Genomic DNA, 26,452 nt, shown 5'->3' with positions numbered 1-26,452 from the left:
CACGAAGGCCGGTCTCATGACTTTAAACAAAACCCAATGTCATTGCTTCCATGAGGTTAAAATGAAGTGCAAGAGAAAAATTACAATGACTTTGCCTGCAACAGAAGGAAGGTCAGGCATCGCTTTGGACTGAAGATTGTCTCCATGGAGCAACGCCAGCAGATGATACTTGACCTTTAAATTCCCCAGAGCTGCCACAATTTTGAGGAAGTGGCATTTGTCAGATGGCCAAAGAGGGTGATGGAAAGGCCAGGCTGGTGGCTGGGGGCAGCCACGGGCAGGTCAGAGGAAAGGTGTTTCCTTACAGTGAAATTGTGCGTGTGGTGGGAAAATCCCAGTGAAAGGGCAATGGATGGAGGTGCTGCCTGGCCATGAGGCCAAGGGGCAGGTGCAGAAAGGGGGACGCTGTGAAGGGACACGTCTGCAGGGAAGGAGAGGTCTGTTCTGGCTGCAGGTGAGATGGCAATGGGGACTGTGAGGGAACCCTGCCGCAGGAGCCACCAGCCCCGGGGCAAGAGCTGAGGGACCTGGCCCGGCCCGGCTGCTCCTCCCGAGCTCCGGAGGGATGGAGAGAGAGGCGGGGGGAAGGAGGGGGGAAGGAGGGAGGGAGGGAGAGATGAGGCGGGGGAAGCCCTCTCCCTGGGCTGGTTGAGGGGTGGGAGGGAAGGGAGGCAGCTCCTGAGGAGGGGAGGAGAAGAAGAGGCAGAGAGGGGATGTTGTTAAACAGTTTCTTACCGTAAGAGGGAGTTGGGACCCAGATCTTTCCAGTTAATCACACAACAAACTTAGATCATCGCAATAAAAAGCTCGGCTCACTCTGCCTCCTCGAGTGACCGGCGGTGCACAGGGTCCCTCCGAGGAGCCATCTCCCCTTCTCCTCCCCGCCAGCCGCCGGGGGGGCCGCCAGCACCATGCGGGCCACCCACCTCCTGCCAGCCTTGCTGCTCCACCAGCTGCTGCTGCTGCCCACCGCCATCCCCGCGGCAGGTCAGTTCTTCTATCACTTCGCTAGCGACCCCCGGCCCCCTCGCAGCCGCAGCACGGCCCCTCTCCCCCGCTCCGCCGCGGCAGGGAGGGCGCTGGGGCGGCGCGCCGGGCGCTGCCCTCAGGTCGCAGCCCGCAGGTCTGAGCCCGCAGCCCGCAGGTCTGAGCCCGCAGGTGGGGCTGGCAGCGCCTCACCCCGCGTGTCCGGGCGGGCTGGCAGCGCCGCGGAGCCGAGCGGAGCCGGCCGGGACGAGGCGCGCAGCCCTGAGGGAGGCGGGTCCCGGCCCGGGGCTGCGGAGGGGCCGCCGCTGCCAGCGCCTGCACCGCGCGGGAGTGGGCGCGGGGCTCGCTCAGGACTGGCAGAGCTGGGGAAAGGAAATCGCATCCTTGCCCAGAGGTGCTCCCGGTCGTTATCAGGCGAGACCGCGTATCCTTAATTCCAGTGGTAGAATAAATGTTAAATAACAGAAGTTGACAAGGAATACCCAAAGCACGGGATAGTGCATTGCTGAACGGGAATGTCCTTGCTGAAGTTCAACAGCATGAGCGTGCTATTTCCAGACTGAAATACTTGTAATTTCATTAGATGTTCCCGCTGAAATCCGGGAGATGGAGGGGGGGGGGAAAGGAACGAACAATAAGTAATCAAGTGCTGGATGCTCTTTAGCTGAATTTCTTTCCTGAAGTGTCCCCCCTGGTCCGATTATCTGAAGAGCCAACTCTGTGCTTTCTATTGGCCCTCTGGGAAGACGTTTAAGGAAAAAAGTTTGTAAAGGTTTCTACAAACCTTTCCTTCCTTCCGGCAACATTGTTAGGGTCAGACCTTTGCACAGACAGAAACAAAGGACAGGCACAATTCAGGGAAAGAATCTGCCAGGAGCAGGCAAAGCAAGGGCAGGGAACTGTGGCAGCGGGTTCTGGGGCAATATCTGAGGGCATCAGGCACAGTATGGCATGCTCATGGCTTCCAAGACCTAACTGCTTTCTAGTTAAAAAATAAATACTTTGAAATGAAATTTCAAAGTGGAGTATTTTGTGAGCTGAGTGGGCAAGTCAAAAACAGACTGGCAGCATCACGTGCAGTAAAACCTGTTGTTTTCCCCCTGCAAGGAAGAGTGTGGTTCTGTAGGATGCTGAACAATCTCATTACAGCTTCTGTGCTCAGTCTGCTCACTGAGGATATTGTTTTCACAGGCATTCTTTAGCAGGTGACACAGAGATACAGACACTATGATACTATACTTTTCTGAACTCCTTTTCCATGTACATTGGAATTTCCATTTTTTGGACATGCAGCTTCTCTGAAAAGTGATGACTAGAGCTGGTTAGGAATTTTCTGAGAAAATGTTTTGGTTTTCTTTTACTGGAAAATGCTGATACATCAAAACTTTTCACAAAAATAATTCCTGTTAAAGAGAAACTTTCCTGGGTTTGTTTCCTTCAAATCAAATGACAGAGAAATATGCAGCAGGAGATATTGCCATAAGCTTGTGGTAACCTGCTGTTGAGAAGCCCTCACCTGTGACAAAAGCTCTTCAACTGATGGGCTTGTTAAGGAAAAAAAAAGCAAAATAAACACTGCAGACACACTCACACACATGCACTTTATTCCGTGGGCCAAAGGTACTCAACTAGTCCACAGCCAAGCTCATAATAAACTAGGTCATGATTTGCTCTCCTGGTAGGTCAGGGTGCTTTTCTTGAGTGAGAGAAAGTCCTTGTTGTCCCTGACTGTAGGCTCTTAGTGCTGGTCTGTGGCTTACCAACTTCAATGAATGTTGGATCTACTTAATATTTTGAGAGGGAGACTGAAAGACACTTTCAGTACTGGGCTGATGAATAGGGTTGTGCCTTAACCAATGGGCTCTCCAGTTTAGGGGAGAATGGTTCACCTGGATGAGGAGAAAAATTAGATATCCAAAACTTCATAGTTTTCTAGAGTAGGACTTGTTTTCTGACCTGCTCTCATGGTGACAGTTTCTTGACAACCCTGCCTTTCTTAATTTTCCTCTCCCATCTTCCTTAATATTAATTAATCCTGTTGTTTGCCTTATTGGCAAGAAAGATGACTCTTAGCACACACTGCCATTTTGCTTGCCTTGTTTTTGAAAATACATGATCTTCAAAAAGAGTGTCTGTATATTTACATTGTAGGCAAAGGAAAGTTGTGCTACTTCTTTATGAAAATACAAAATTCTGGTCAATTTCTGTAAATAATTGCTTTGTAAACATATATGTTGTCTTTGGGATGTTGGATCCTTTTTACTGGGATGTTTTTAAGAAAGATTAGGATTTGCCTATATATGAAGGAAGTCTTTTGTTAATGCACATCCATACTTCTAGTGCTGTTCTGTCAAATCTGATTTCAAATGTACATAATGGTGAATTTAGTTTCTTCTGTGAACGAATATTCTGGGTTTGAAATCCCATGCCCTAAGTTCTGTGCAAAGACAATGTCCTGTGTAACAGAAGTTGCTGACTAATACAGTTGGGTTATATTAAGGGGTAAAGAAAAAGGAGGGTGAAGAAAACACAAGAAATTTAAATGTCAGCAAGCTGTCTACGCTATCACTTTCTGAGTTCCTTTTAATATATAAAAGATAAGACTATGATTGATGAAAGATAAATGTGCATGGTTCCTATAGACTGCCTGCCTAGTCATTATCAATATCCTGTAAGTCTCTGTCACTTGCACAAAGAAATTAATCTGTAGCTAATAACTTCATCAAGGAGTTTTCTTTCTTGATCAAATATTCTTATTATTCAGTATTCTTGGGAAGAATCTCTTTAATAATGTTCATTTAGTGAAACTAAAAATGACTCTTTAATCAAAGCAACAAGTAGATTGGCATGTTGCAAAAGAGTGAATGTTAAAGATTTATTTAAATTAAAGATACATTTTTCTGTGAGAAGACTGTCAGCCAAGTGTGTTTATTCAAATTTATTTAAAGCACATTCTGTAGTTTGGACGATCTGAAGAAGTTGCTAATGAAGATGTGGGAGTAGCTCTTAGTTCCTATATATATTATCACTTAAAGAAAAAAAAAATCAAATCCCATAGCCATAATCAATTTTTGAATGTTGTGTATTCCTGTGGTCTGCATAGCTAAGTATATTTTTAAAAATTAATGTGATTTATATTTTCCCATCCCAGCTGTAGATAATCATTATACTATATACTGTCAACAAAGTGAAATGATACTGTGCCAGTTGGAAGAGTGTATTCCTTCTGTTTAATGGAATCCTTTTGGTACTCAGTGCCAGGGGCTGCTTGTTTTGCTCTCACATGTAATACAGCACTTACCCTGCTTAACAGATTTTCTGTTTCTATTAATGCCATTTTCATAAGCAACATAGCAGGAGAATATAGAGTTGAAAGACATGAGATTAAAATGTTGCGTAAAACTCTGGAAAATTGACCACTGAAGTCAAGGAAAGGAAAGCCTCTTATTGGAGGAGCTCATCTGTCATTATTGTAATACTTCAGCTGAGGCCAGGGTTGGAAGGGAAATGTGCAGTCTCCCTCAAGAGCAGAATATCTCCCTTTTGGATCTTTATGTTGAACATTAGTTTGCCACTTAAGCATTTCAAACTTTTCCAAGGAGGTTTAAAACCAGGATAACTGGGCCTCTTTTTGAGTAAAAGCATGATGTGGAAAAAAACAAAGCCTTGCCCTGGATGTTTTGCAATTACTTGTACTGGATGAATGTTGGAATTTCACTTTCTCCCCATCAGCATTAAGATGAGGTGGAATGGCAGGGACTGGAAGACAGCACAGAGTTGAGAATGGATTGATCATGGAGATGAGAAAGGATTGTTCTCCATGCTTACTTGGGAAGCAAGGATAGTAGGACAACTGCCATAATGCAAGCAAAATTTGAACCTTGCTGTGGGGAAAGTATGGCAGCTAAAAACCTGGGAAGAAGGGGTGAGAACGTCCTCACTGTTACCCCATCTTCTCCTGTCAGTTTTTGTGGCAGTGCCCAGAGGGTTTAGAGCTGTTCCTGAATGTGGTTAGTACCTCCATGCAAAGCAGCGCTGTGGGAAGCAGAGCTGGGAACATGCTCCAGATTAGTCAAACGTGTTGGCAAAATCTAGCTGTAGTTTTCAGTGGCTTGTGGGCCTCCACCCATGTGCTGTCTGATGAGCCCAGCCGTGCCTGGCAGTCCTCGGTGCTGCTGGCCCAGCTGGGGACTGGCTGCTCCCTCTGTCCCCCCATCGGCTCCAGCTTTTCCTATGACTCGCTGCCTTGGCCAGCAGCACTATTTTCATGTATACAACATGAAGCAAGGCTCTCATCACTCCTCTCAGGGGCTGTTTTGCTGCCCTCAGCCATCTGTCATCCTTTGTTTTGCCCAGTCCCTGCCCTGCCTACTTGTGCTTTTCTCCTTACCCCTTGCTGCACGCCCGGAATTCCGGTTGGCTGGGGCACCATCACAAAGGAAGGGTGCACCATGCTGGGTACCTCAAAGGAGACACCAATTGCTTGTAAAGACTGTGGAATGCAATGGAAAATGGTGGGGATTTGATACATGTGCACAATGTGTAAGAGAGCAAATCTTACAGGGGAAAATCCTCTCAGTCATTTAGCCAGAGGTTAGATACAGTAAATCAGAGTGCAAACTGCTGCACATTTGCTTCTGCCAGTGGGTCCCAGCATCCTGCTGAGCAGATAACCTTTTCTTGGAAGGAGAAGATCTGTCCATTTGCAGCTACCATCCAATTTTAGAACATATATATCAGTTGTTAGTGTTATCCTTAGCTCCTTGAGTTTTCATGCTGACCATAGGAGTGGATTCCAAAGGCAGGACTTAGCATAAAGATGAAGTTGGGTTCCCAGTTACATGGCAGCCTTTGCAGTTGCTAATAAGGGGGTGTGGGTGTGTGGTGTGAGTGGTAATGTAAAGCCAAAAAGAAATATCTTTTTGCATTTCCTGAATCTGCTCAACAACGAGACTGAGAGCCAATGTAGAAATACGGAAATCATTATCTATTATATATAGATATTGTATGGATAGTTACATATATTTCAAACTACTTTCTAAAAATTGTGTGGTTCTTTTCCCCATAAGGCTTTTGTGCCAAGAAGATAAATGTCAGAAGTTAAAATATTCACATCATCCTCCAGGTACTTCTGAGAAACTGTTTAGTTTTGACAAGCTAGAGATGCCTCATTGGACAGCTGCTTTTATTTTGGTGACTTTCCATCTATACAGCTGACTGCAGATTTTCTGGGTATGGTTGGTAAACTTCTTTTACGCCAAATTATTGTCTTACATAAATAACTGCATTAAACTTAATCTGGCATTTTAAGCCTATCCAATCTACAAAGTTGTTTTCTTGGGCACAACTCAGATTGCTCCAGTTTCTCATTATGTTGGTCTGCCTTTCTGCCTTTTTTTTCCTTTTCCCCCAAATGAGAAGTCATTTGGAAAAGGTGTTCACTTTCTGCATTCTAGCCAGGAATCTGGATATTTCTGATACTGAAACAGGCAGAAGGAAAAGTCAAAGTAAATGACAGTAAGTTAAAAGTGTTGAGCACTAATTCTTTTTGTCAGAGTGATTCTGTTAGGACTTGATTTGAGACAAAATTGCCCTGGATGTATTTATTGAAAAAGTACTTTTGAATGGTTGACACAGATTACAATACTGTGATGAGCCTATTAATGATGTTTGGATCCACATTCATCTTTAGCATCCTTTCTTTTATTTCTGTGACCACACTGTTAACTTAAGCACGTTGTATCCAAAAGCATTTAGTAACATCTACTTGCACCATCTGGTGAAGATTGGGTTTGTTTGTTTGTTTTTCTTTTTTTCTTGATGAAGCCTATATTTCTATATTTACGCTATCATACTGAGGCACACACCAGAATACAGTTTACCCCGATGTTTTATATCATTTAAGAAGCATTGTCTTGGAAAAACTTTATTAAAACTATCCTTTCTATCGTATTTTATAGACAAGCTAAACACCTCACTGTATTTGCATACTGGTTTCAACCCATATATGATGAGAACTGTTGCTTTTTTTCAAACCCCACTCACTGATTTTTTCTTGTTACACAAGTTCTGCCAAATTCTGTTTTGTGTACATAAACATACTTTGTTTTTAATTTTCTTATTAAATTGTCAATATTTACACTGGGATAAGCATTCTGCTTTGATTTATCTGACACTGTGATAATAAATTGTTTTGCAGATTTTTGCTTTGCACTTTTTTTTTCCCATTCTTATGGATGGGACAAGAAACTTATGGTATAAGAAACTTATGGATATAAGTTACCATGAATTTTTTGTCAATTATGCTGTCCCCTGATAAAATGTTTGATATGTTTACTGTATTGAACTGTGCTTTCCTACATTTATTTCAGGTGTGTTTAAAGTTGAGGATTTTTTTTTTTAATTAAAGATCTTTCATATGATGGTAGATTTCTGATTTCCCCCCACCCTGTGCCCAAGTTTTAAATCACATGATATTCCTCTCTCATAATTTTATGTCCTAGCTCATTGGGAAAATCCAGTTTTCTTTATCTTGCAGTGATGATTATTTGCAAAATTAAGTTAATAACAAATCTCATTTTAGCATTCTGACCTGGTTATCAATTATAACATAAATAAGTCAATCTCTAATTAGTCCATCTGTTAACTGCTCAAGGTCAAGTGGCTTAATTTCATTACAAACATGATGCAAAATATTAAACAGAGATCTAATATGCCAGTTGAAACTAAAAACAGTGCCTATGTCTGTTTTATATTTCTGAAATAATTGTCTCACTTTATATGACCATTTTTCTTCACTGGAATATATTTTGAATCATCAGCTTCTCTGTGCTTCCTGCACAGCGTGTGGACAATTTCCCTACTTTAAGTATTTCTCTTCATGTCATGTTGTTTTGTCTTTCATTCTCCATTTGGAAGGACTGCAGTTGATTCCTGCAGTTCTCTGACAGCATCTGCTAGTCTAAGGAATTCAGGTATCTTAATTATCTTCATTTATTTTCTCATAGATTTAGTTTGTTTCTGACATCTGACAAACAAAGAACAGTCATGCTTTTAGATGAGTGTTTATATTCATTAAAAACTGGAAGTTATAAATGGTGCCCACACAGTTGAAAGTTTAGCTTTCAAAGCAAATAAATATTAAAATGCTCAAGTTCTGCAAGTCTAAATAAACAGAAAAGGGAAATAAAACTCAATCACAAAGAATGAAGTTTTCATTAAGAACCTCAATTAAAACATAAACATTTAATTTAAATGTATTTATCTTCCCATTTGGAAAACCTGTTGTTAAGTTTGGATGGTTTTGTTCTGTACAACAAAGTGGGATGCAAAATTAAAAAGAAACAAGAGGAATAAGTTTTCTTACCTATTCAGGAGACTTCAAGATGTGTTTCTTTAAGAAAGTACCAACTTTTGCATAGACTAGAGGGAAATTTGGAAACCCTGGAAGCTGACATGCTGAGTGCATCATAACTGGTATTTAATAAAAGATTCTAGAGCCTATAACAAGTCCATAGAAGTAGAGACTTTTCCAGGGGAAGCAGCCAGTATGCTCCAGTTGTGCTCTGTAAGACCATAACTTTGCAGCCTAAAATGTACATCTTTATTAGAAAAAGCTGGAGTGGTAGAGGAAGGAGAAAGGGATTACCAATGAAGCAGATAAATTCAAGTAATCTTGTAAAATTTTGCTGTAGATAACACAAGTAATTTTTTGATCTCATTGTAATGAACAAAGGTGATCTTTGGACCCCATGACACCCTGTATGCTATTTTGATTACCACAAAAATGGTATTGTATTTGCTGTTGTAGGTTTTTTACTACTAAATAGATAATGCAAAACCAAATACTTTTTGTGATCATACTAAGACCTGAGGGTGTAAAATGTGAGTTGCCTAGCTGTTTGAACTCTAAAAAACCTGAAACTACTGAATTTCTTTACTCTCATATAGCTCAGTATCAGACCAATTTTGTTCTGCAAGGTGTAAGTTGTAATTTGAGATACAGAACATAATCAGCTAGTTACAGAACTGAGTGATGTGGTGGTTTGGGAACCCAGAGCCCTTTTTTGGTGTGGGACACAAGGCCAGAAGGGAAGAAGCAGCCATACTGCTGACATTTTTCTATCAGCCCAGTGATTACAGAATACCTGGAGAGAAAGAGAGATCAAAATACAAACACCTTTACTGATTCAAACCAGTTTCTCTTGTTAATCAAGAAACTGTCCCTCTATGTTATAGCATACTGTGAACTGCATTGCTCACAGTTCTCTGTGTTACTGGTTCTGTTTTGTATTAAGATTATTAAAAGTAAAGTGAAGCAGGTTCTAGAACACAGTCACTGGAACTTGCTAGTGAGTTTTCTTAAAAAAATGCTGTAGAATGTCAGTTTTCTTTATCTCTGATTATTGAAATTATTTGACATGGACTGGAACTGCTCCAAGAAAAGGTATTGTTGGAAATCTTTTCCTCCAGGTGCCCCATAGCAGTCTCAGTCAATGATTCTTATCTGAGAAGACTGTTCAGAAACCTCATTTGAAAATCTTAGTAAGGGAACTGAAAGGTGAGTTCTTGTAGCTCCAAGGTAAATGTCTTTCCCTGTGAGGTACCCCTTTTCTTATGTAAATATTTAAAGTCTTTTATGAAAATGGGAACACCAGCAGGGAGACTCTGGAAATCCCTTTTGAGATTATGGAGCACTTGTCCAATGCTGCATCCTACTAGAGCAGATGTGTCATTTCCAATTTACTTGGGCTCTGACTGAGCTTATCTCTTTTCTGTTCAACTTCACGTTAAGAAACAGAAAAAGGCACCCTCTTCACCTTTTTAAGATTTTTTTTAAGTTGACTGGGGAAATATTTTTAGATAGTAGTTGTTTCTGTTGAAGAAAAAAATGTTGGTTCATATTTGACTGGATTCCTTTGTGTTTGAATCAGCTGCTAATAGTTTCAAATTTAAGTGGAATGTCAGACTTCCCTGGTAATGTGATATGAAACGACAGAAAACATCAGAGGACATGCCCCACAAAATGAGAAGAAAGCCTGATAAATCAAAGTTTAAAAAATTGAAATGAATGACAATCACAAATTAGTTACATTGTATGCATGCTACCTACTAACCTTTAATGTGGAGCATGCTTAAGACACTGTTTGAGTTAACTTTTTATTAATAAAGGCACCTAGTTTGATGCAAAAAGAATATTGTTTTCATATACTTTGTTGGGAGAATTGTTAAAGTAGTGCTTTGCATTATTCTGATGTTTCTAACAGTCACACCACAGATGCACTTGGCCCTTTGCCTCTTGGATTATAGGCAAGACATAGAATGTTGTTGTTTGAAAGCTAAACTAAATCAGGCTGTTATGAATTGCTAAATGCAAGATCAAACCCATAATCCTCTTTGGACAACTGCTAGGAAAAGAAGGACAAAAAGAAAAAGCAGAACTCTGTACCATATTTTTCAGGCAGAACAGAATTTCTTGATTGTTTAAATCATATTCTTGCAGGCTGGCTGGTGAGTTTAAGAAGCTGTTATCTTGGGAATTAAGATAATGACACTTATCACTAGATGGGAAATGTTAGTATCAGGAACTGAAAGAAAACACTTTGATATTTCTCTACAGATTCTTACCACCACTTGACATAAAAGTCTTGGCTGAGACAACATAAAACTAACAACTATGTCTTGGAAGATAATAGATTGAGAAATACACCACAAAAGTTTTATGGAAGATTTGTTTTTCTGTGGTTGACTTAAGGAGTAAATGCAATCCTTTTGAAGCACTTTGTTTCTATCACAGGTACAACAACAGCAACAAAAAAAAACCCAGCTTCAATGTAGACACAACCATTTCCAATAACAGGTTCAGGTTTCTTAGGATAAGAACATTACCATAACATTTCTCTAAGCAGTGATTCATTTTGGGTGCATGTGCACTACACATATAGAAGGCTGATAATGCTTAAGAGAGCTGATAGGGATCCCTAACACAACACCAAAATTATTAACATTGGATTTTTTGATCAAAAGCATCTTCATATGATAATAATAGTTATATTTAAAGATAAATCAATTCTTTTCTTAAATTTTTTTGTGATTGGGATTAAAATTGTGAGTTGTTAAATGCTGGGGAGTAGCATAGTTTACTTTCATCAGTTCAAAAGGAAAGAAAGGAGGATGGGGGGAAGGTTATTTTATAGGGATGTTGTAGCAGAGATATTCTGCTTCTTTGTTTTTCTTTTTTTTTTTTTAAAGCTGAAGCATGATGAGATCTAATGTAGATGTCTTTGTGATGTTTCTAGATGTTTTAGGGATAACTCACCACTGAGAGGTGTGATTTAGCTGAATCCAGTGCAAATGTAAACTCAGTGATCAGGATGGACGTTCTCAAAGGGAACACTTCCTAAGCTCTCTTTGGGTTTCCAGTACATGGAGCTGGCAGTAACTCCTCAGAGCCTCAGCTATTGCAATTTACAGTTATTCTGAGCTTCTGCAGAGTGCACCAAGCAAAACTTTACTGGCCTAAGTGCACTCTGCATGTGCATGAGGATCTATTCAGAGCACTAGGATGAGGTTTTGTCTATTGGAAAACCTCTGGTGAAATTTAATAAATTGAACCTGAGCATTTGTGTTCTATTATTGTTGCAGAGTCTGTAGAGGAAAATGAAAGGACAGCTGTGAATACAGTTACATGGAAAGAAGTTACGGAAAATACTATTATCTACTCTGTAAACTAAGGAGGAATTTATTCACCTAACCTTATGTGGATAAGCCATCTAATCCAAAAAGATCATCTGGGATCACTGAGTGAAACAGGAGAAATAGATCCACAGGGCAATTTATTCTCCCTATGTCACTCATCTGACAGAATAGGGACAGTTACTCTCCAGATGTGCTCATCTGTCTTCAGAGACAATGGAATAGCCTTCACTGGTAGACTGGTTTTCATGGAATGCAAAGCAAAAGTACAAATAAATATTGGGAAAATTCTGGAAGTTTCTTGCAGATAACAAAGACCTTTCCACTTGCACTTTAGCCAAACATCTTTAGCCAATCTTCCTCCCTCAATTTGATACCTCTTCCTCTGGGCTTTTCAATAGAGACATGGAAGCAAGATCATTTTGTTCATTTTTGCAGGAATCTTTGTAACACTGCAGACTGTTTCCATGCTATGGCCTCTGTTTGACCTTATAATCTTTTCTGTGAGCTACAACTCTAGTTCAGTCACACTTAGACTGGACACACGACTCACACAGAGTCTTCACTGAAGCAGTGTGATTATTACTTTGTGTCACTTCCAGAATCGATTTTTTTCACAATTTGTGATAAGTGTATTATTTTAAGAACTGCTTTTTGCATTCAGCAAGTGATATTCTTTTTCACTTGAGCTTTTCATGGAAATATTTACAGGATCTCAGATAATTATTGGGCATATTTTGCAGGTTCTGAAAAAAATTCACAAAGGATGAGGACTTCTCCTTTTACCCTTTTACAGCATTATGCAATCTTTATTTGAAACTGGTTTTGCTATACTTCCTACTATTTTGGTTTTAAAAATGGAATTCATTGTCTAAAATAATAAATTCTTCTGCATTATATGCTTATACCCTATTTTTGTGAGAGATTCTCTATGTTTTAGGTTCTGAAGATAATTCCTAGAAAATGTTATCCATATCTAATGCCATCCTTAATCTCAGCATTCTTCTTACCAATATTTTATTTTGTTGTGGTTTTTTTCTTCTTATTCTTAATTTCTTTTTTTAGAGGGCAAAGGCAAAAAGAGAAATCCTCTTCATGACTTCAAAAAAACAGGAGAGTTGATGCTCATTAAAGTAAACAAAACACTGGAAGTAAAAACGAAGCTGTTAAATACTACAGAGCAATGTGCAAAGAGATGCAGCAGGAACAAGGGCCTTTCCTTCACTTGCAAGTAAGTTATGTATCTCTTTTGTTTGTTTTTTCCCCAAGGAAACACATATACAAGCCTTTGATCAAAGGTCTCTCTGTAAATGTCATCAGTGGTAGCTTGTACTGAGAAGAACCTTAAGATTGTGATTTTTGATTTCAGTGACCTTGCTCTACCTGTCCAGAGAGTGTCAGTCTTTTCTGAGGCTTTATCTGAGTTGTCTGTCTTCTTAGCTTGTCCAATCTGTAATCTTTTCCATAACACAGCTGAAATGTACTCATGTTAAGATGCTGATGACTTGGGCTGCAATGTAGCATTAGGTGAACATTCTGAGATTTTTATGTCTCTTATAAAATGGTTATTGTCACACATCACAGCTGCAGTGTTTCAGCACCACTTCAGACCATATTCTGCCTTCATTCTTTGCACATTACTCCTGCTGAAATCAATGAGACCCTCACACATGGAGCACAGATACATGCCCTGCTGAAGTTCACTGGCAAGTGCTGCGAATCTGATACAGTGGAATCAAACCTGGGCTGTGGATAGCTATCCTCCAGCATCTGCTGTCTCTTAGAGACACATCATGCAGCTGATCACTTGTCTGCCTTGTACACACTCTCTATTATTTTTTGGAACAAATCACTATCATTTTTTTGATGTATTAGACTTACATGATCCCCCTGGCCTCTCTTAGTCTAGACCTTTAGTAATCAATGAAAGGCAGTGCAGAAGATCTTGGAGAGAGTGGATGACTTGTGTACTGGTGAGTACTGGGCTAAACGTGAGCCTGAACTTGAAACATAAAACAGTTTTGACAATTGGCACAAATGGAAACTGGATGAAATGTGACAACAAATATTTTTCCTTGGCAGAGAAGGTTCTCAACTGTCATTAAGTTCTCCAGTAAACCTTTAATTCCATTGTTGCAAGATCTCGTTTGGATAATTCTGTACTCTGTTTATATGTGTAAATCATGAGCAGAAATAACTTTTTTCAGATAGAAAATATTTTCCAGGCACTGATACTTTTCACCTGGTACAAGCCACACCTTTCCCTATTGATAGGGCTTCCACTGATGTCATTGCCAAAAGGAACAGGTTATGTTCAATACAGCAAGACATCCTTGAGTTCTGATGAGCAGCAGCAAGAAGTATTGCAAAATTAAGTATCACAGTATAAAAAAAATCCTGAATAACTCCAAGAAAACAACAATTTTATATTCTAGCATGAGTTTAGGAAAACTGTCTCCAGCCACTTGTAGTTGCTCCAGATGCTATCTTTTGTGTTCTGAAAATAAAGAGCAAGTTAATATATGTGTCTAGTCTCTTTTATAATAAAATTAATTTAGAGTCTCTGAGAATTTTTAAAATGTTTTCATGTTTTGTAGCTTTTTTTTTTTTACAAAGTGTCTGATGGATATCTTAGAGGGCAATTTCTCCCTTAATGAATCAATGCAACAACATAAAGGAGACATGAGGGACTTTGAGAGTACAGCTTGGAAAAGCCCAGCTCAGAGATAACAGAGTGGCAATCTGTCATGCAATTACATTACACTGAATCTGGAGAAGAATTGCAGACCCTGATGACTTACTCTCTGAATTCCTGCTTTCCCTGGTGGGCTTTTAGCAGGGAAGGTGCTAAAAACCTGCTTTAGCAGGAGAGGTGTAGGTGATGAGGTCTTGCCTGTGCTACCATTGTGCACAGAGTGCATGGTATTTTCTCCACAGGGATTTCAGAGCATTCTTGTGGTTTCTCTTTTGGCCCCATATGGATCCTTTTGCAGTGTGAACTGTTCTTTGATGCTACAGTAAACACACATTTTGCATGTGTTCCCTTTTAAAGGATCCAGTGTTTACTAATGTTTCCCCTTTATTTCTAGGATCCCAGTCTTTAACTTCATACCAGTACATGGTTATTACAAGGTGAAATTTGTTGCCAACTTAAATGAAAACCAATTAGCTTCCTGCCTGCTGTGGGAGCATTCTAAAATAAGAAGTAACACAAAATGACATTTTAAATGCTTGAAATATGAGACTTGAAATTTCCTATGTTTATTGACATTTTCATGGCTTGATTCTTATACTCCACATCCATGCAGCAGTTCTTCATCACTTGGGTCACAGCACTGTTGTTTTATTTTCTGTATGTAAGCTTTATGTAAGAATTAAAAATGGAATTGCTTTGTAACATAATTGTGACAGTACTACTGGGAGCAACAACATCTGTGCCTGTGCACTGTGAGGTACACAAGCAGGAACAGTGTTAAGTTTTTTTTTTTGCCAGAAACTGGTAAAAGTAGCAGATTTCAGGCACTACAGTCTTGCAAAGGTTCAGGTACTCCTTATTTTCTGGAGGTGGGGGGAAATTAAGACAACTTTCTATTTCTTCATTATGAGTTTCTGTGTCACATGCAAGTAAATTTTGAGTGTTTTATTGTTTAATCATTAATCCTTGATGGTTTTAACTCTAACACTTTTTTTGTTGAAGCTAATATATGTAACTTTTGAGAACAGACACCTCCTCTATTCCCTTTGCTGTCATGCTTACACAGATATTGTTCATTTCCAGCTGAGTAACAAGATCCTTATCTAGACTTGTTTCTTTTTTATGACATTATTCCTAAAATCCTCCATCAAAGAACTCCTGAGATTCACTTACACTGTGTTTTTGACTTCATAAATCCCTGAGCCTCTTTTTCTGCCTTCCCTGTCAGTTTTATCAAGCTGGTTCTGAACTGTTCTATTCCTTTGTTTCACCATCCTCAGCAGTGAAACTCCCTCTGTTTTCCTACAGTCATCTTTGGGGTTTTTCCCAAAACAAACCCTATGGATGAAAAAAATCACTACAGTTACTCTTTTATTTACTATACAGGTGACTTTTGCAGGTGTGTCCATTCCTTAGCTGCAAAGTTGTCACTGTCTTATCCTTTGGTATCTGCTTGGAATGCCTGTATTTACCCAGGAAGGGATTTCAGTATAGACAACAGAATTTCAGCACCTGCAAGAAAATCTACAGAATACCTCAGTACAAAGAGAAACCAAAAAAAAATTGTTGTGATCGGCAGTATCAGTAGAAGAAAGTCCAAGAATTTGCTCAAATATGTCAACTTTGGAGGTATAAAAACCCTCCAGATTTGGGTCCAAGAAAAGATTGTTGCAAACTTTTATGTGCAGAACTGGTTGAAGCCAAACTGGAAAGAAACCAAAAGGCATCTGAAAGGCAAAAACTGGAAGAATAGTTTGTAAACAGTGCATTCTGCATTCCCACTTCAGGAGGGAGGAGCGGAAACGAGAACGTAATTGGAAAGGCAGGAAAGGTCAAGGATATTTTTGTGAGTGATGGAGTTAGAGGCACTTGGATATGCTCAAATTTGAGAATCAGCCAGAAGAGAACAGAAGGCTGCACAAGGGCAGAGGGATGAAGGTTAGCAGGTTGGAAACATTTGGAGTCAACAGAGTAGAGAGAGCAGTTGGATGAAAAATCTGTTTGGTGATGGAAACGATAATGAAGAAGATGTTTGAAAGAGAGAAGACTGGGGAGATTGGATAGGATCTTGTAACATTTTTAACTGAAGCCAGCAAGATCTCACACAGAAAGCTTGTATGGTGAATTAAATGAAGATCAAGGAACTTTTTGTTAAAGGATGCAGTGCTGAAGAATATGGCATAGACAAAGTATGGATGAAGTGTAAGAAATCTGTGTGACTCTTGGATATTATCAAGTAGTGTTAAAATGCCTTCTCAGATCAGAATAAAATATCTTAGAAGGTATGGGATGAGTGACAAAAATGTAGATTTTATGGTAAGCTAGTTATTTGTTATTTGGTTCAAATGAAAAAATTAAGGAAAAAAGTTTCCCCCTCCAAGGCGGTCAATTGGAGTTTTAAAATCCTTTAAAGTATTTTACCTCTAGTTAAAGACTATCCTTTCAAAACTGTTATAGGAGAAAACTGTCTGCATTTTTAATTTCAAGTAATGAAATAAAGTGTTTTTACTCTGTGGTTTTGTTTGTCTTTCTTGCCCTCCCCCATATCTAGCCAATTCAGAACACACTCACTCCTAGAAAGCAGTTTAAAATAAGAGAAAAAAAAAGAAAACAAAAGTGAGCAAGGAAAGATTCTAGGTACACTATCACAGTTTATTTTATTACTAAAAATATAAGTAAAAAAATCTTGTTTTTAAACAGTCTCTGTTGTTCTAGGCAAGAAACAGATTCCTTGTGCTTGAATTTTCCTCAATCCATCAGTGTGAGATACTTAACTATTTCAGAGGCATATTGTAATGATAGCAAAGATGATGTTTGAGTCTTCACAGTTGTTTTTTTTTTTCTCTCCCAGGGAGCAGCATAACTGAGGACACAAATGTTGTCTCAGTCACATTTATCTAAGTTTTAAAATAAAGATCTTTAATGACAAGGGAACTCTTAGATTAGTGTGAACAACCAAACTGGTATTTAATGTAATGACCACATCAATTTAATTTCTTTGTTTCTTTGCTCTTTTCAGCACAGTTGTGGGTTTAAATTGTAATTTGGACTGTTTCTCTGACTTTCCCAGTAAAAATAAATCTGATGTCATTGCATGCTCCTTGGCAGGCCATGTGTCATTATTATAAACCACACAGAGATTTTTTTCTCATCCAGATTTTCTTTGCAGGGCTTTTGCTTATGACAGAGTTACAAAACGGTGCCATTGGTTATCCTTCAACAGCTTGACAAATGGTGTGAGAAAGAAGCAAGACCATGCGTTTGATCTGTATGAAAAGAAGGGTAACTGATTTATTTACTGATTTTGTTTTCCCAGCTAGGGAGGGGAAAAAGAACCCCTGAGGTCAGTCAGTGATTTTTTGGCTGTAGGAACATCCTGGGCATGGGTGCTTTCATGCATTTTGAAAGCTGCATCCTACAGCTTTATTTACACATACCCTGAGTTTGCTGTCATGCAAATTTGTCTACATACTTGCTGTTGGTCAGTTTTCCAATCTACATTTTTGCCTACTGTCATGCATACTAGTTTCAGTTTTGTACTTCAGTTTACTACTGAGCAGCTCAGTGTGAGCTTGTATGAGTTACCATTTATTACTTAATATTGCTCTTATGTACCTCGTTAATGCGTAGGATACATGAGTCCTCAGACATGGAGTTTTTTTCAATCAGATACATTGGAAAAATTTACAGGATTTTTTTGGGGGTCAGATAGTGATCAATATTTGGGGAAAAAAAAAAGAAAATATAGGCATATATATCAACAAATAAACAGTATTTTAAGATTTAAGTAGGTAAATGGTAATAATTATTTTATGTGAAACAGAAGATGAACTTTAATTTTTCATACATAAACCAAATCCCTCATTTCTTCTCTTTTATTTCAATAGATTATGTCAGAAATTGTATCATTGGAAAAGGAGCAGACTATAAAGGAACAATATCTGTTACCAAAAGTGGTATCCAGTGTCAGGCCTGGAATTCAATGATCCCCCATGAGCACAGGTAAGAGTTCAGGAGCAGAGACAATGGAATAGTGCCCAGACAGCTTCCATAAAGTATAAGAATTTATGGGAAAACTAACATTAGAAAACAAAATCTCTTAGGTATATTCTTGCCTTTCTCCAAGACATGCCATTCTCCAGATCCCAGAAAATCCCTATCTTGGACTTTCTCCAAAAAGTTCTCTCCTAATGCCAGCCTGTGTGTCTGTATCTCTTTCTTTCCTGTGGTTTTTTTGTTGTTGTTTGTTTTTTGGTTTTGTCTTTTTTTTCTTTTTTTTTTTTTTCTGTGTATATCCTTTTGATCTCTTAACTACTGGCAGAAACAAAGCATCTGCATTATTTCAGCCCAGGGTCTGGAAGTTCATCACTATTTTCTAATCAACTCCCAAGGAATAAGCAATTTTGAAAACCACATTATTAGGAAGCAGGGGATAGTAGATCACCTATTTGTATAATATTATTAGTATATTTTGCATAGTTACTGTCAATTCTCTGTTATTTATGAAATATGTTAAACTCTATGGAGCACTTAGGCCAGGCAATGAATCCATGGAAAGGATGAAGAGGCTTTTCAAATCCTTCCCTTCAGATTATAGAAGCTAAAAACTGAGGGAGCATGTACAGGACTTATCTTTTCAGAGTAGGATCTGGTATAGTGAGAAACTGAGGCCAAACTTACACCTTGAGAGTAAATCTAGTTGAACTCTATTGGCTAAGGAAAAAGAGAAGAAAGCCAAAACCTGAAGCCAGTAAGAGTAATGGTAAAAACAGATTCATCCCCAAAAAATGTTCCCAGAAACCAGTTAAAGGACTACAAAGTACTGGTGTACTCTAACCACTCCTCTTTAAACATTTTTGTACTGTCTTTAACCATGTAGATAACAAAACTTGAAGAGAAAATACCAAAATGTCCTTTCACCCATAATTTTGCTATCCCCATTGCTGCCCTTTGCTCCAGACTCCCAGGGTCAGCAATTTGTTTAGGAGGAGCCAAACTGGAGATGGCTGAGGAACTGGGTTGTGCACTGCTCAGTCCTGTCCTGACCAAATCAATCCAGTGTGCAAGAGGATATCTTGGAACAACATTAAAAGGCAAAGGATAGTTGAATTCTGTCCTCTTATGATGTGTTACAAAGCTGAGCCTCAGGCTTAGACTTACTGGACTTGGCTCTTACAGTATAGAAGGCAGTGTCTGCTCTTCAGTTTGGGACCAGACCTGTTCTTAACTGGGAGCATTCCATAAATACCACCAGATCCCACAGCAATGACTTCTTGAGACTCAACACCTTGAATTAGATATCTTCATCTTTCAGAAGTGACAGAATTCTTAATCATTATAACCTAAGCAAAAATGAGCATTTATTCTACATAATATACATGTGACTTTATATAATTAGAGAAAGTGTCCAGATAGCACATATTATCACTAAATTGCATTTTAATACACAGCATACACAGTTTTATCACACACAGATTTTTATTCAATGCCTTTGGACAGCCACTCTTCTATGATGAATTTTATGAGTGACTGTACTCCTGCCTTGTGAAATGGGTTTAATTTTTAAAAGGTCACCGGATAAATGAGGTGGCTGCATGCTAATTTTGTTTTTCAACATCAGAAAATATGATTTCATCATCAGAGACATGAGGGAGGTGGGAAGAAGCAGACAGTAGTGGTGTGTTTGGAACTTATTAGTACAAAAGGCTTAGCCTTGTAGGTTGGTTTTTCTCAACAGCTGATTATCTCAAAGTGCCATTGGAAAATAAATCCCTTTTTCATATTTAAAGGAGAAATGTATTTTAATGATTTTGAATTATATCTCTAAGAAGAATTGAAACATCTTGAAACTTTAAACTTTTGCTTCAATCTAGCAAGTCATATTTTTATTTATTTGTATTCCATCAGAACACAGAGATTCCCAGCAAATATCTGCTTTCTATTATTGTCATCTCCATCCTAGTACAGATTTTAAGACTCTTAAAGAGTTTTAAATTAAAAAGTCCAATGTAAAAAGGTCTAAAAGAGAATTGGTCAAAGAGCAGACCAATGCTTTGTAGACTCTTGGCTAGTTTCCATGGCTTTTGTGTGGTTTAATCTGTTTTTACCATTACTCCTACTGGCTTCAGTTTTTGGCTTTTTTTCTTTCTTTCCTTACCTAATGGAGATGAACTAAATCATCAGTTTTAGTAGTGGCCCTTTCTTCCATTTCTGGGTAAATCTTTACTGCAACTCATCTTTTCCTCTCTCAAGAACTTTGCTTTAGTACCTGTTGAAGCCATTTATATATCTGACCCATCTTGCATCCCTAGTGCTACTCATTTAGACTTTTTCTTTTTTTTTAATGCTCTTACAGTATATCTCATGTAATTCGAGATGCCTTTTCTCTTTATTTTCTAATGAGCAGAAAATTTAAATAGAATATTCTAATAGGCACTGACATACCACTTTAACACATATGCAGGTGTGAATGTCTCATCAAAAATGTTCACCTGAGAGTCTTTAATTAAAAAAGTTTAAGATACTTTCATTATAAGAATACAGAGGAGAAAAAAGAAGCACCACTTTTATAGGCAGCAGGAATGACATAAAAATTAATCTATTCAAGCACCAAAAATAAAAAAGCATCTTTATGTGATGTTTCCATACTGCATTGACTAGAACCTCAATGTGATTAAAAGAGGTATTTTTCACTTCAGTTAGTTCAAGTATTTCATTAATGGGAATAAAACTTGAATAAAATGTCATGCCAAAATTTTCTTCTTGTTTCTCTCTCTCAAAGCACTCAAAATAAAATATTAGATACTTTTAGAATAAAAGGTGCATTATTTATATTTCTACCAAAGCTTAAATACTGATAAAAAATGGAACAAATCTCATAAATCTCAAAAATTAAATAAATTAATTAAGTTCAGTTACATGTTTTATGTGATCACCTATGTAATTAGCCCAGTATTTCAACTGACAAAAACACCTTCATGAGACAGATCACTGATTTTAAGGTGCTTTCTAACTCCAGAGATTTATCTGCTGTTTAGTATTGCTGCAATGTAACTGGTAGAGAAATGCCCCAGATTTGTCTGCAATGTGCAGCCTGAATGTGGTCATGAGCTGTTGAGGTGGCATTAAACAGACCAGCTCTGGGGTTGGGTTCCTTACTATGGGGTTAGCTGTTCCTTATTTTGTGGGGTAAATAAGCTAGCATTATTTTTAAGTGTAAATATTTATATATCTCTGTTATATGAAGTGTGTGTGTGTGTGTCACTGTGTATTACATAGTTTCTCTAGATGTAAGCACATACTTTTACAGATACCTGAGAAGAAAACCCCTTGATCCTGGACATGTTAAGTCAGCTGGAGTTTTGTTAAATGTCTGAACACACACAATGCAATTATGAGTGGGTCTGTGTGTAGCAGACCCTAAGGTGACCACAGTGGGACTTGTGGCAGAGCGTGAAGGAACATGCTAAATGAATATGAACTTTCTTTAGCTAAGAACAGCTAAAATGGCATCTGGGGAAATCTCTTGTGCTGAAATACAAAGCAGTCCCTGGTTTCAGGCAGTGAAAGCCTCTCAGTGAGGTGTAGCACAGACTTGGTCACACTCGCATGCTGCTGATGATCAGTTCTTGCTGCTGCCTGACCAGGGATGCAAAGAGGTTTTTCTGCTTGTGGGTTTCACATTGTAGGTGAGCTCTGAGCCCAGCTGGACCTGTTCTATGTGCCAACATGCACAGGACAGACAGCCCTCACCTGGCTACAGACCCAGTCAGCCCCTATGGACCCAGAGCTCCTGAAGGAGAACACAGTGCAGGCTGGCAGGGAGTGTGTGACTGCCTCTGGCTCTGCCCTAGATAGTTGTCTCTGGACAGCTGAGGGATGGGAGTAAAACTCTCTTGAGCACGCTATGGGCTAGACAAATTGTCCCAGATTTAGGCCATTTAGGTTGAGTAATCCCAACTGAAGATGTGTACTTGTGTACGGACAGATATTTGGGTGTGTGCATTTGCTTAGACAGGGTGGAGGGAGAAGGAAGCAGAAATGTGATTGTTTCTAACTGTTTGTTAAAATAGTATGATTAACCCCAACCTTTGCATGCTCTTATACTGTAATGATTGTCATTTTAAAACTAGCTTTTTGCCTTCGAGCTATCGGGGAAAAGACCTGAGGGAAAACTACTGCCGGAACCCCCGAGGGGAAGAGGGAGGCCCGTGGTGCTTCACCACCAGCCCCGAGATGCGCCACGAAGTCTGTGACATCCCCCTCTGCTCAGAAGGTAACCCAGCACGGCTCCTGCAGAAAGCTGCCTCTGCTCTGCCGGCAGCAGCCGCATAGAGCTCCCAGTAATCACTTGCTCATGGCCTTTAGAGAAAGAATAGGTGATTTCTCAGTGAGAGGAACTCATACAGTGAGAAAAAAAGTTACAGGATGAGATGATCTTGTGACATTCCAGTATGCTGGAAGGTTTCAGGCTCAGCAGCTTTTTTCAGGCTATGGAGGAGATTGAACAATGAAGTTGTGCTGATCACACAAATGTGATCCTTTTTTTATTTTTTTGCTGGTCTAGTCTATAGTGAATCCATTACAATTTCAGTATTACTATGTGATAAAATCATCTAGTGCCATTCCATGGTAAAATCAGCTTTTCGTCTTCTTTTTGATGAAAATATAGATACTGGATTACAAGTGAAAGCTTAAGATAAGCATGCATTTTGCTTTTTGAATAAATACTGTAAATGAGTATAACTCTTAGCAAATCCAACCCCATTTGACTTTCAAGTCACAGAAGACACTTTATATGCATCATTGCATTTGTTGACTTTTAAGTTCTGTTAACCTCCAAATTAAGCTCTTATATCTTGCTAATCAGCCAATTCAGTTCCAGTCAATCAACCTATTTAAATTTTCAAGATAGGATGCCTTTAATTTTCCTGCTAATATATCACATGCAATAGCTGTGCTGTCCTTAGGAAAGGAAGAGGAGAGGGAGGGAAGGAGGGAGGGAGGGAGGGAGACTGAATGGGAGAGAGGAAGAGAAGGAGGAATAGAATAATTTACACGGAGCTTGAGAATTTGTGAAAATCTATAATTTAAAGATAAACTTATGTGAACTGCAAATGGGATATTTGACCTGGAGCTCACTGTAGGATGAAAACTTTGGTAGCTGGTGGTTTGTGATATCCATAATTCCTTAAAATAGTATTTTCTAAATGATCCTTCCTTACAATTACTGTAATTAGGGAGTACTTGAGAAGTTTGTCTACAGTAAATTCTGGTGATTTTTTTTTTTAATATTTTCCGACCTTTCTTTCTAAATTTTGTTCAACAATGCTTTCAAATTCCTTTAGTAACTTTTGACCACTCTCCCTCCATACACCCTATCCACTTTCCCAAACCAGGACTGAAAACGTATCTTGGTTTGAGCTGCCAAAAACCATTATCATCAAAAAGATACAGTATCATACATAGCTGGAGATGCTGGGTATATAAAGAGACATACTTTACTGCACCGAAATTGGGATTTTGCCAATATTCTGCACTTAAACTTGTACTGCAATTATACTGTGACTTACAGTAATTTAGAAAAATAAATGGGCCTAATTAGGTAATATCACCTTTAAAAAATACTTCTTCCTTAGCTGTGTATCTCTCTCTCTCTTACTAACTGTAAGTAAGGTTAGTAAAAGAATGATAGAAGCAGGAAGGCCTCTAATAGGTCCCCTCTACCTGATTCAAAACTGGAAGTGTCCTATAAAGTGATATAAAATTTAAGCATCTGGATTAGCATTAACAGATAAAATTATATTCCAAAGGGCATTACACATACCAACCCAACAGAAAGATCTAATTTTTTAGTACCTCTTTAGGTTGATATCATTATATGTGAGGTTTTTTATGTTGATTTCTTTGGTTTTGGTTTTGGTTTTAGTTCTTTGTGTTTTATTTCTTTTTATTGGGAGGGGGGTTGGTTTGATTTTAATTTGGTGGGGGTTTTTTTGGGGGACGTTGTGTTTGTTTTTTTGTTGTTGTTGGGGTTTTTTTTGCCTTTTTTTTTTATGGCATGAGCATTAGTGTAATAAATGACTAGTGTCCATTTTTTTTTTTCCTAGTTGAATGCATGACCTGCAATGGAGAGAGTTATAGGGGGCCAATGGATCACACTGAGACAGGCAAGGAGTGTCAGCGCTGGGATCTTCAGAGACCACACAAGCACAAATTTCGTCCAGAGAGGTAACCTCTCCTACCCCCAAGCAAGACCATGTGGTCATAATTTGAAAATTACACACATTCTGGAACCACCTGAGTAAAACTAGCATTAGCTCAACTGAAATTTATGGAGTTCACCAGTTTTAGATGCTTGGGCTCCTGGCCCCTGGTGTAGGCTGGCTACTGACACAATGGAGATGCAGGATGGAAAGTAGAGGCTGTTTTGTGCAGTTCTGATTACATCCTGTGCCTGACTGGTGTAATAATGCTGCTAATGCTTTAATTGATCAAAAATTCCTCCCTAGTTCATTGACAGTAAATAAATAACTTCTGAATATTTCTGTATGTATTGGTATGCAGCTGCAGTCAGCTTAAATACCTTAATCACATAGTAAATAATGATTTAAAGTAACAAATTTTTGTTAGATCTCTTAACACAATTGATGAATATAAACTTTCAATATTGTCAAATAACAATATCCTCTTTTTGCTATACAGAACAGCTTTAAAGCTGTAGGTGACCTTCTATAATAATCACATTTAAGTATCCAACTTGTTTGACTGAACTGTTTGACCATTACATCTGTTTATTCACCCTGGGAAAGGATTTAATCATTCTGTTTAGCATTTTATGATCATGGATTTCTTTATTAGACTTGTTTTCTTTTTTTAATTTAGGCACTGATTCACAGTGCCAAAAGCTGAGTCAGAAATAGCAAGACAAATTTCATCCCTGTTAGCATTTGTCCTACAGGGCCAAATTCATCCAACTACAAAGGGTCATCTATAATACACACTTCTGAAAGTATTGTGGGAGGGAGAGGCTGGGAAGGGGTTAGGCCACACAGGAGGGGGTCTCTGTTCATCTCAAACTGGACTACATTTTCATTTTAGTTTTATTCTGGATTTTGGATTAACTCTATTTATATATTGTTTTGAATAAACTTAAACTGCAAGACAAAGACTCCAATAATCAAGAAAATCAGAAATTAACACCTTCCAGTGAAAGTACCTTTTTAAATGTTAAAGTGTTTCACCAAATAAAGCATTATTTTTGTTCTAAGAGATATGGGTACTGGTAGATTTTAGAAAGCCTGATTATTCAGCAAAATATGGGGGATCTGGAGTTTTGGAGCTTATGTGGTATAATCTCTTTTTTCCCTTGGCTTGGATGATCTGTTTCATGAATAATAGCAGTCTATCCCATTGTTCTGCCACAATAAATATTTTGTATTAGCAGAGTGGGACTGAAGATAATCTGTTTCTGAGTTCTGCCATGCACATACTGTGCCTTCTAGAATAAGTCACAGAAACAGTTTTGTTCCTTTGGAGTGAAACATTTATAGAACTCATGGGTACAAACAATAATAATTTTACTGTCAGGAGGAAATTTCTTTTTTTCCATTAATTTCTGATTGTTTTGCAAAATGACTTTTCAGACTAACCACAGTCTTACGAACAATCGTCTTCCTCTTTGAAATAATTCCTTCTGAGAACATCTTCTTGAAAGTTTTCAGACAGTAATAAAGTGCTGTTGTTTTTTTTTAATCAAAAAGCAACCCATCCAGATCGAACTGACTTGAGTGGGCTTTCAGAAGAGTAATGTAGTCCAGCATGTTTCTGATACACTGATGTTAATTAGCTCTGTGAATGGTCACTAAAAGTAGCAGCAATTATATTTTAATTATACCACATTTTTAAAATGCTGAAGGTTTTGGTTTGCTGGGGTTTTGGTTTTATTTTTTTCATAGTTGTATAAGTTGAGAAATAGAGCAAAGGTCTGCAACAAATGACTCATTAAAATATAGCAGTCTCTAGAGACACTTAGAGTATATCATCCAGGTGTAATGTAAATAACCTGTAAACCAG

The 26,452-nt window shown here is 38.5% G+C and overlaps 1 protein-coding gene across 1 annotated transcript in view; it reads left to right on the top strand.

Moving 5' to 3' along the window:
• Window positions 1–754: 754 nt before the first annotated feature.
• The window catches only part of HGF (hepatocyte growth factor), a 57,408-nt gene continuing 31,710 nt past the window's right edge, over window positions 755–26,452 (top strand). Inside the window, exons 1-6 of the mRNA XM_077179148.1 lie at window positions 755–987; window positions 12,748–12,913; window positions 17,547–17,659; window positions 18,265–18,379; window positions 22,510–22,652; window positions 24,487–24,607. Of these exons, the coding sequence (XP_077035263.1) occupies window positions 912–987; window positions 12,748–12,913; window positions 17,547–17,659; window positions 18,265–18,379; window positions 22,510–22,652; window positions 24,487–24,607 (734 nt within the window). The 5' untranslated portion in view covers window positions 755–911. The remainder of the gene's footprint in view (window positions 988–12,747; window positions 12,914–17,546; window positions 17,660–18,264; window positions 18,380–22,509; window positions 22,653–24,486; window positions 24,608–26,452) is intronic.

Source organism: Agelaius phoeniceus, chromosome 5 (assembly GCF_051311805.1).
Source record: "Agelaius phoeniceus isolate bAgePho1 chromosome 5, bAgePho1.hap1, whole genome shotgun sequence".
NCBI classification, from domain to species: Eukaryota; Metazoa; Chordata; class Aves; order Passeriformes; family Icteridae; genus Agelaius; species Agelaius phoeniceus.
This window is presented reverse-complemented; position numbering and strand designations above follow the sequence as displayed.